At 37.7% G+C, this 11,144-nt stretch overlaps 1 protein-coding gene and 2 long non-coding RNA genes across 3 annotated transcripts; 1 reads left to right on the plus strand and 2 right to left on the minus strand.

The window, feature by feature from the left end:
- Window positions 1–579: 579 nt before the first annotated feature.
- LOC111784021 lies at window positions 580–1,806 on the minus strand. The gene is made up of 3 exons (XR_002813460.1): window positions 1,718–1,806; window positions 1,555–1,626; window positions 580–861 (listed from the first exon to the last, which is right to left on the minus strand). It is a non-coding gene; the product is annotated as an uncharacterized LOC111784021 (long non-coding RNA).
- A 26-nt stretch (window positions 1,807–1,832) lies between these two features.
- Window positions 1,833–3,072, minus strand: LOC111784022. The gene is made up of 3 exons (XR_002813461.1): window positions 2,850–3,072; window positions 2,641–2,774; window positions 1,833–2,549 (listed from the first exon to the last, which is right to left on the minus strand). It is a non-coding gene; the product is annotated as an uncharacterized LOC111784022 (long non-coding RNA).
- Window positions 3,073–4,470: 1,398 nt separating this feature from the next.
- On the plus strand, window positions 4,471–5,578 carry LOC111784023 (transcription factor bHLH106). Its single transcript, XM_023664845.1, has 2 exons — window positions 4,471–4,772; window positions 4,855–5,578. Exons 1-2 carry the CDS (start codon window positions 4,521–4,523, stop codon window positions 5,269–5,271), a joined length of 669 nt encoding a protein of 222 aa, XP_023520613.1. The 5' UTR covers window positions 4,471–4,520; the 3' UTR covers window positions 5,272–5,578.
- Window positions 5,579–11,144: the final 5,566 nt, after the last annotated feature.

The following is an 11,144-nucleotide window of genomic DNA, read 5'->3' on the forward strand; positions in this document are numbered from 1 at the left end:
ATAAAATGATATGATATGAAGGAAGATGCTGATGGGGTTGTAGTATATGATAATGAAAATGAAAAAAACGTAGGGACCTCATGCATTATTGTGTGCTCATGCATCGGGGATACCCCTTCTCCTTCATGATAGTATGAACGTGTACATTACGATGCAGGAAAACGATCATTATGTTTACTATAATGTTGCCAAGATGATTGTTATTCCTAATGGGTATCCAGCATCAACAGCTACCAGAGAATGCTCGCCTGACCAGAAAGGGGCCCAAGAGGTGTGCGAACTGACTGATGGGTTCATACTCACACGTGTGAACTGTGTGGAGGAAAATTAAGTACACATCATTGCTCATTTACGATAGCCGCGGTAGGAAAATAGACTGTTATGATAAGTCCCGTTCATGAAATTGTATATGTTTGCATGTAACCTCAATAAGGGGACGCTTACGGAGTATTTCTTAAAATACTCAAGTCATATGCTACTCTTATTTTTCAGGTAAAGGCAAGGCTCCCTTGTACAGCTAACAGCGACATCACAATTAGAAGATCGTGGCACATGCTTAGGTAGTTTCATAATTTGAATTTAGTAGACTATAAGTGTAACACCCGCTCATCGTCAACGCGATTAACAGGAGTTACTATTAACAACGATAACATACTCTAACACCCAAACATATGCTCAAAATATTTCTAAAAAAAACATCCAGTAAACAAAAACATTTAAAACCAGTACTTTTTAAAACTTAATACGACCAAGATAAATTCTTGACAACGAAAACATAATTACATAAACAGACTCAGACATGGATTCCCAGTAGTATCTAGCCCGCTGGTCTCGTCCTCGGTTGGCCTGCATCATCTAAATCTGGAAAGAAAAGTTATAATAATTTTGATGAGTACTTAGATTACTTAGTAAGTAGCTAGGTTATCATTCAAGAGTTCATAACTAATCTTTCCATGTGTCTTTAAGTTTTATTCATCATTGACTCCTAGTTCTCTTACTAGAGTCATCTGTTCGTTAATGAGGTATCTCAGCTACCTCCAGCTTAGGTTATTGACTCTCTTTTGATATGCTTATCTAGAATTTTCGGACTCGTATGTAAGACTTGCTCTCGGTCAAATACGGCCCGTCTACTAATTTCTCTGGCGGCCTGTTTATCTCATATACCAACGGTCAGGAGAGTACTCATGCTCCCTGACTTAGCACACAGCGCGTTGGCCAGGAACTCTGCGGGAATTAGTAGACTATCATACTCATATAAATAAGCTATAGCTCAACAACCAATAAGCATATCCTAGAGTCATAACCTTTCCATTAACATGCATAACATACTCACATTTACTGTATGCTTTCATACCTGCATCATGTTCAACACATAGAACATTCTGGCAATCATTTATATCATGCTTACATCACAGGCAAGCAGTCACAATATACAATAAACATTCAATATCATCAAAGCTCATTTTAACATACTAAGCTCTTAATCAAGTAAACAACATACTCACATGTTGTCAACAAGTTAAGAACTAGTTCAAGGATCGATATGCTACTTACTTGGTTTCGAACTCCTTTTCCCCCTTGAATGTACGTTTAATAGTATTTCAACACAATTCCTTCCTATTAGACCTATATTTTATCAATTTCAACATAAGTATAGACCAATTTTGATAGGACAGGTCAAATGGAGTCGAACGGGACAAACTGGGAGCCAAAATACCTGCTCACGCGCCAACACAAGATCGGGGTTCGTTTCTCACACGCCTGATTCGTGCATAGTCGCACTTCCACTCGCGGCCTCCCACGCGCCTCGCGTGTCCNCTTAGATTACTTAGTAAGTAGCTAGGTTATCATTCAAGAGTTCATAACTAATCTTTCCATGTGTCTTTAAGTTTTATTCATCATTGACTCCTAGTTCTCTTACTAGAGTCATCTGTTCGTTAATGAGGTATCTCAGCTACCTCCAGCTTAGGTTATTGACTCTCTTTTGATATGCTTATCTAGAATTTTCGGACTCGTATGTAAGACTTGCTCTCGGTCAAATACGGCCCGTCTACTAATTTCTCTGGCGGCCTGTTTATCTCATATACCAACGGTCAGGAGAGTACTCATGCTCCCTGACTTAGCACACAGCGCGTTGGCCAGGAACTCTGCGGGAATTAGTAGACTATCATACTCATATAAATAAGCTATAGCTCAACAACCAATAAGCATATCCTAGAGTCATAACCTTTCCATTAACATGCATAACATACTCACATTTACTGTATGCTTTCATACCTGCATCATGTTCAACACATAGAACATTCTGGCAATCATTTATATCATGCTTACATCACAGGCAAGCAGTCACAATATACAATAAACATTCAATATCATCAAAGCTCATTTTAACATACTAAGCTCTTAATCAAGTAAACAACATACTCACATGTTGTCAACAAGTTAAGAACTAGTTCAAGGATCGATATGCTACTTACTTGGTTTCGAACTCCTTTTCCCCCTTGAATGTACGTTTAATAGTATTTCAACACAATTCCTTCCTATTAGACCTATATTTTATCAATTTCAACATAAGTATAGACCAATTTTGATAGGACAGGTCAAATGGAGTCGAACGGGACAAACTGGGAGCCAAAATACCTGCTCACGCGCCAACACAAGATCGGGGTTCGTTTCTCACACGCCTGATTCGTGCATAGTCGCACTTCCACTCGCGGCCTCCCACGCGCCTCGCGTGTCCTTCATAGATCTCCTAACTACGGTTCTAACAAGCCCTATTTCATAATTTATTATGCAGTATAAACCAAGATATCGAGATTTAAAGGTTCGGTGATATGGGTTTTTTTTACCTTCGAATCACCGTCCGATTCAGCTCATGGCCGTATCCCCTTCCTCAAAGGATTCCTCAGCAACAACCTCTCTTCCTTTACCCTCGATTGACAACCAATCTTAAGCAACCAAACTCGAATTCTCAGAATTTTTCCTCCTCTGTTTTCTGGGTTTTTCCCTAATTGCTATTCTTTGTTTTTCTTCCTTTTTAAAGCCTAATCAAGGCCCTAATACACTTCCACACCCTCTACTAATCCATTCATCATTCCCACGCCTCCAACCTACGCATCTGTCGCCCCTCATCCCCCTTTACAGCAGCTGCTTCGTTTTCATTTNTATGCTTTCATACCTGCATCATGTTCAACACATAGAACATTCTGGCAATCATTTATATCATGCTTACATCACAGGCAAGCAGTCACAATATACAATAAACATTCAATATCATCAAAGCTCATTTTAACATACTAAGCTCTTAATCAAGTAAACAACATACTCACATGTTGTCAACAAGTTAAGAACTAGTTCAAGGATCGATATGCTACTTACTTGGTTTCGAACTCCTTTTCCCCCTTGAATGTACGTTTAATAGTATTTCAACACAATTCCTTCCTATTAGACCTATATTTTATCAATTTCAACATAAGTATAGACCAATTTTGATAGGACAGGTCAAATGGAGTCGAACGGGACAAACTGGGAGCCAAAATACCTGCTCACGCGCCAACACAAGATCGGGGTTCGTTTCTCACACGCCTGATTCGTGCATAGTCGCACTTCCACTCGCGGCCTCCCACGCGCCTCGCGTGTCCTTCATAGATCTCCTAACTACGGTTCTAACAAGCCCTATTTCATAATTTATTATGCAGTATAAACCAAGATATCGAGATTTAAAGGTTCGGTGATATGGGTTTTTTTTACCTTCGAATCACCGTCCGATTCAGCTCATGGCCGTATCCCCTTCCTCAAAGGATTCCTCAGCAACAACCTCTCTTCCTTTACCCTCGATTGACAACCAATCTTAAGCAACCAAACTCGAATTCTCAGAATTTTTCCTCCTCTGTTTTCTGGGTTTTTCCCTAATTGCTATTCTTTGTTTTTCTTCCTTTTTAAAGCCTAATCAAGGCCCTAATACACTTCCACACCCTCTACTAATCCATTCATCATTCCCACGCCTCCAACCTACGCATCTGTCGCCCCTCATCCCCCTTTACAGCAGCTGCTTCGTTTTCATTTTTCGGTTTTTTTTTTTTAAATTATTATTATTATTATTATTATTATTAACAAACACACCACAAATAAATACAAAATACATATTATCATTATTTTAGGTTATTACAATAAGTTAGTACATAGGTTAGTTACATTTTCAAATATTAATCAATCCAATGAGGACATTTGATCTTGTTATGACTGAAATTGTGTAGCATGGTTTTTTTATTTTACTCAATGAAAACAATAGTACTTAACTGCAAGTTGTGGATAAGAGAAACAAATAATAATATTATATAAGAAAAGAAAAAAGAAAAAAGAAAAAAGAAAAAAGAAAAAAGAAAAAAGAAAAAGGGGAAATAAATTATAAAAACCCACCGAAAGCTTCCCCCAGACGCAGTTTCAGTTTAGCAAATTTCTGTAAGAAAAAAAAGAAAAAAAAAAAAAGAAAAAAAAATTATATTTGGAGGAAAAACCTAATGATGCAGGCGGATGAAAGCTGTGAGCTTTACAGATTCCTAGCCCAGAACAAAGGGTTGAGGCTGAGGGGCGCGTCCGGATCGTGCAGCTTTCCGGCGGGCCAAAGCTTGTCCACCGAGACAGCGCTTCCGTCGCCCCATGACAGAGCCCTGGCGGCGCTGAAGAATCACAAGGAAGCTGAGAAGCGTAGGAGAGAGAGAATCAACTCTCATCTTGATAAGCTTCGGACTCTTCTTCCATGTAATTCCAAGGTAATGTAAATATTAATTTGTAATAAAGTGTTGTTGAATTGAGAGACACAAGCAATGGCATAATGGGTGCAAATTTGATCAGACCGACAAGGCATCGCTTTTGGCAAAAGTGGTAGAGCGAGTAAAAGAGCTGAAGCATCAGACCGCAGACATTGCGGAGCTGGAAACCTTCCCTTCCGAGAGCGACGAGATCAGCGTGCTCTCCGGCGAGGAATCGGACGACGGACGTCTCCTCTTCAAGGCCTCTCTTTGCTGCGAGGACAGGTCGGACCTCATCCCGGAGCTGAACGACATCCTGAATTCGCTGCAGCTGAAGACTGTGAGGGCCGACATCGTCACTGTGGGCGGCAGAATTCGCAATGTTCTTCTTATCGCCGCCAACCACCACCACAGCCTTGAGTCCCTCCACTTCCTTCAAAACGCTTTGAAATCTCTTCTTGAGCGTTCCAATTGTAGCGATAGATCCAAGAGGAGGCGTCTTGTAATTGCCCACAAATGAAAAATCTTTTTTTCTTTTTTCTTTCTTTTTTTTTTTGCATTTTTGATTGTTTTGGGTTTGGTTTTATTGCTTTCTAATCATCTTCTCCTCTAATGCTTCTGTTTGTTTGTGTGTATGTTTTGAGTGTTTTTTCTTTTGTTAAGAATACCTCCACTCTTTCTTAAACAAACCTCACTCTCCAAATATGTGCTCTTTCCTCAAACAATTCTAATATTTTTAAATTACTGATTCGTCTGTCCTATTGTTAATGGTTTATTGTTGTGCATAGTTAATTACTCACTTGTATGCATGGGAATTGTATCACCAATTCGTGATATGGCTTTATCGAATTCATTTATCTATGAGCATGAGATTTGTACGACTTTATTGTAATTTTTATTTGTGACAACTACGTGCATACAAGTTGAACCGTATTAAGTCCAATGTATGTATGTTTAAGGTAAGGGCAAAAATATGCCAGGGTCGTGAACGGAAGGGACCACAAATTGCCACTCAAAATTGTCATCATGTACTTTTTTTTTTCCTTTGTACTTCTGCATCATTTAAATTGATATTATGGAATTTTCTCTACACTTTTGTTTACCTTGAAAATTAGATGCATTATCTTAGGAATTTTTTCTTTTTTTTTTTACAAAACATTTGAATGCATTTCTTACTTTGAAATGTATATGTGTACCATATACCTGTGTTTTGTTATTTCACTTTGAATAGCATCAACATGATTATTCTAACATACCTAAGTCGGGTCTGGTTTTAGAAACTTTGGTTATTGCAACAATAAGGTGTAAGTGAGTTAAGTTGAGATAAATAAGTTTCAAATTTAGTGCTTGTTCAGTATAAATATGGTCAATTTAAGGTTGTCGACCTAGCCAAGTCCATCTGTAACAGATATTGTCTTCTTTGGACTTTCCCTTTCAGGCTTCCCCTCGTGGTTTTAAAACACGTTTGTTAGGGAGAGGTTTCCACAATGTTATAAGGAATGCTTTGTTCTCTCTCCAACTAATGTGAGATCTCACAATCCACCTCTTTAGGGACCAGCATCCTGCTTAGTGTCTGACTATGATACCATTTGTAACCATAAAAACTTACGATACCTGGAACATACATACAATCCATGTGAGTAAAATTAGATAAAAATAATAGAATATATAAGAGAAATAGTGGAGAAAATGAAGAAAAAGAAAAGTTGATAAGTTGAATAATAAGGAGGGAAAATAAAAGTAATGAAAGAGGAAGAGGTTTTGGAAGAAAAAGGTATAGAAAATTTGTTTTTAGGTGATGAGGAGGAGAGAGGAGGCGTGCAAAAAGAAGATGCTGGCGAAAAGCAGCAAATGATGGGGCACGTATATTTATAAAATTGCGCGACAATTACACGACAAACACAACATTACAAACAGAGATCTAAGCGATAGAAACCCTTTGGCGTGAAGGAGCCTGTGGGGTACATCCACCCTTCTCTCTCTCCAAACTTTTCTCTTCCCAAAAGTTATTTAATTTTTTTATATTATATTTAATAAATTTCTTCATATATTCCACTCTTTTTAAATTTTATAAAAGAAAAAAAAAAACACTTATAGATTTAGTTAAGAAATGTAAAATAAAAAATTAAAAATAATTCTAAAAAGGAAAAATATATCATTTTTAAAGTGGGAAGCCTTTTAAACGCACCTCCTTACAAAAAAAAAAAGAAAAAAAAAAAAAAAAAAAGAAATAGAAAAAGAGGAGACAAATGCATGGGTGATGGGAAGGAAATGTCGGGAGATGGTGTTTTTAAGTTTTTTTTTTTGTGGGAATAAAACCTGTGTGGTATCTCTGAACTCTTTTGGCTCAGCGTGCGGCGTGCCCCTCACCCTCTCCCCCTCTCTCTCTCTCTTGTAATCATTGCTTCCACAATCTCTTTTTCTCTCTCTTCTGCGTTAATGTTTTCGCACGTGCGGATCGAGGCACACCCCGTATTACAACCCCTCTTCACTCACTTCCCATATACGCTCATCAACAGTTTGAAATAAGAATTCAATCTATCATTTTCACACATATTTTTTAAACTACTTACCATTTTTAATCTACCAACCTATTTTGTCCTAGTATCGGAACACCAATAAATGAAGCTTATGTCATGCTCCATCTCATGGACTGTTGCAATACAAACCTCGATTCTACAAATATGTAGACGTCTTAATCCTCTTATTTTTGTTTGTAGCATTTTGACTTTACTTTTTTTTTTTTTTTAAATTTTGATTTTTTTTTTCATGTTTGGGATATCATTCAGGCTCTATCTTGAACGTTTCGACCCGGCCTCGACTTACATAAAGTTTTCACTTTGTCTAATGATTTGAAGGAGGAATTGAGAGACATAACTCTAATAACTCTAATTCTGATTTCTATATAATTAAAAAAATTAAAGACATCTATAAGAAATTTTCAAGATCATAATTATGGAGATTACAACAACATTGACATAACATACGAGTTTTACTTTTTTTTTTTTTTTTTTTTAATTTTTTTTTTTTTTTTTTTTTTTTTTTTTTTTTTTTAGGTATTAGTTGATAGTTTGTATCCTATTTAAACGTGTAAACCTGAATGAAGATCATACTTTCGATCCCAATTCTATTTCTATTTTTCATTCTTAACATGGTATCAGAGCACCGATCTTGGTGTCCTTAAATATCAAAATTTCCTTCATGGCGGAATCAGCCAAATCCAGCTTCAAAATTTCGGATGTTGATTTAACACATTCTTACTATATTCATCACTCTGATCTGCTAGGATATTCACTCGTTCCAATAAAATTAAATGGAGCAAATTACCAATACTGGAGTAAATCAGTTATGCATGCTCTTATTGCCAAGAAGAAAATTGGCTTCATTGATGGCACAATTGAGGAACTATCCCAAGATGCAAATTCAACCGAATTCGAACTCTGGAATCAGTGCAACAGTATGATAATATCTTGGTTAACTCATTCCGCTAAAGCAGATATTACTAAAGGCATTATTCACGCCAAGACAGCTCATCAAGTGTGGGTTGATCTTCACGATCAATTCTCATAAAAGAATGCTCCAGCAATTTTTCAAATACAAAACTCGATAGCAACGATGTCACAAGAAACCATGGCACTATCAACATATTTCACCAAGCTCAAAGCACTCTGGGATGAGCTAGAAGCGTCCCGCACACCATTTACCTGTAATCAACGTCAAATACATATTGATCAATGTGAAGAAGACAGGTTGATGCAATTGCTCATGGGACTCAATGAGTCTTATAAAACGGTGAGATCTAACATATTGATGATGTCTCCATTATCTAATGTGAGGCAAGCCTATTCATTACTTATACAAGAAGAGATGCAGCGTCAGGTAACTTTTGAACCTATTGAGAATTTCTCGATTGCATCAGCAGTGTAGAAGAAAACAATATATTCAAAATTCGCCAAGGACAAATCGTGTGAACACTGTAATAAAAGTGGTCATACAATCAATGAGTGTCGAATTCTTAAGTTTCACTGTAAGTTTTGTGATAGAAGGGGCCATACAGAAGATCGGTGTCGACAGAAAAATAATTCTGGAAGGACAAGACAAGTCAATCAACACAATAATCGTGGATATCGATCATCTGCAAATATGGCCGATGTTTCACAGTTGAATACAGAAGAACAGTCACCTAATTCCATTCCAAATTTTTCTTCTGAGCAATTACGACAGATAGCACAAGCCTTATCTGCAATCAATCATCACCCTTCTGGTAATTCTGACAATCACATCAATGTTGCAGGTTTGTTTCCCATATCTACATTATCTATTAACTCTGCGAGTTCTAATTCATGGATTCTCGATAGTGGAGCTACGGATCATATAGTATCAAAATCTTCTGTTATGACTGAACCAAAGGCTGCCATCATGTCTGCAATAAATTTGCCTAATGGAGAGACAGCACGTGTGTCACATACTGGCAATATTTCCCTTAGCCCTAACCTTCAATTAAACAACGTTTTATGTGTGCCTTCATTCAATTTAAACCTAATGTCGATCAGCAAACTTACCAATAACTTGAAATGTTATGTCACCTTCTATCCTGATTCTTGTGTTATGCAGGACTTGGCTACGGGGAAGATGATTGGCTCGGGTAAACAATTTGGAGGTCTCTATCATATTTCTTCATCTCCAATCAAATCTTCAGCTCATCAAGTATCTCAGTCATCTGATTTGTGGCATTTACGCCTAGGTCATCCTTCCTTTTCTCGTTTTAAATTTCTAGCTGATCAATTGCATCTTAATAATGCGAGTTATTCTCATAATTGTAGTATCTGCCCGTTAGCAAAACAAACTAGGTTGTCTTTCCCAAGAAGTTCAATAACAACCCATTCTGCTTTTGATCTGATACATTGTGATGTTTGGGGACCACATAAAATTTCTACCCATTCTGGTTTGCGTTTTTTTCTCACTATTGTTGATGATTTTACTCGATGTACTTGGGTTTTTTTAATGCAACATAAGTCAGAAGTACATCATTTGTTAATGAACTTTGTTAAATTCGTTCAAACTCAATTTCATACTACTATCAAGATAGTTCGATCAGACAATGGGACTGAGTTCCTATCTTTGCAACCATTCTTTACTTCTTGTGGTATTGAATTTCAGCGCACTTGTGTCTATACTCCACAACAAAATGGAGTCGTAGAACGCAAGCATCGCCATATCCTAAATGTAGCTAGGTCTCTTCTTTTTCAGTCACAGGTTCCACTTAATTTTTGGGGAGAGTGCATTTTAACGGCTGTTTATCTTATAAATAGAACGCCATCACCATTATTATCTAACAAGACACCCTTTGAAGCACTCTACAAACGACCACCTACATTTCATCATCTTAAAGTTTTTGGTTGTAAATGTTATGCAACTATAGTACATCCTAAGCAAAAATTTGAACCTAGGGCAACTCCTTGTGTTTTCGTAGGATATCCTTGTGGTCATAAAGGTTACAAGTTGTATGACATGCAATCTCACAAATTCTTTATCAGCCGTGATGTCAAATTTTGTGAAGATGATTTTCCTTTTTCATCAGCTTCACAAACTTCGACATTAGCTCCTTCGACTCCTGTTGTACCACTTCATGATCCATCCTACTCAAACATCCATCCTCCACCTTCTATTCCTTCACCTCCTACTCCGTCGTCTCCTCCACCTTCTCCAGATTCGCCCACTAATTCCAATCCTATCCCACCTGATACATCAGCTCCACTTCGACGTTCTACTCGTACTAAACAGCCTCCAGCTTGGCATAAGGATTATGAGATGTCTTCTGGAGCCAATCATTTAACCTCTAGCTCAAGTCCCGGCACTGGCACCAGGTATCCCCTTCATCATTACCTTTCATTCTCTCGTTTTTCTCCTACTCAACGTGCTTTTCTAGCTCTTATTACATCCCAGACAGAACCTAAAACCTATGACGAGGCAGTTGGCGACCCGTTATGGCAGCAGGCTATGAATGATGAAATTGCAGCTTTGGAACGTAATCATACATGGTCTCTCGTTCCTCTACCACTTGGTCATAAAGCTATTGGTTGTCGTTGGGTGTACAAAATTAAATACAACTCTGATGGTTCTGTTGAACGTTATAAAGCTCGACTAGTAGCAAAGGGATACACTCAGGTTGAAGGTATTGATTACACAGAAACATTTTCCCCTACAGCGAAACTTACTACACTTCGTTGCTTACTCACTGTTGCTGCTGCTCGAAAATGGTTCACCCATCAGTTGGATGTTCAAAATGCCTTTCTCCATGGTAATCTAGACGAGGAAGTTTATATGTCTTTACCACCAGGTCTTCGCCGACAGGGGGAGAATACAGTATGTCGGCTCCATAAATCTCTTTAT

The sequence above is a fragment of the Cucurbita pepo genome, unplaced genomic scaffold, assembly GCF_002806865.2.
Source record: "Cucurbita pepo subsp. pepo cultivar mu-cu-16 unplaced genomic scaffold, ASM280686v2 Cp4.1_scaffold000139, whole genome shotgun sequence".
In the NCBI taxonomy this organism is placed as follows: Eukaryota; Viridiplantae; Streptophyta; class Magnoliopsida; order Cucurbitales; family Cucurbitaceae; genus Cucurbita; species Cucurbita pepo.

Bases quoted from the DNA above. Each gene is read 5' to 3' on its own strand.
- LOC111784023 (XM_023664845.1), top strand. From the start codon at position 4,521: ATGATGCAGGCGGATGAAAGCTGTGAGCTTTACAGATTCCTAGCCCAG. The intron at 4,773-4,854 runs GTAATGTAAATA...AAATTTGATCAG, and splicing joins TTCTTCCATGTAATTCCAAG to ACCGACAAGGCATCGCTTTT.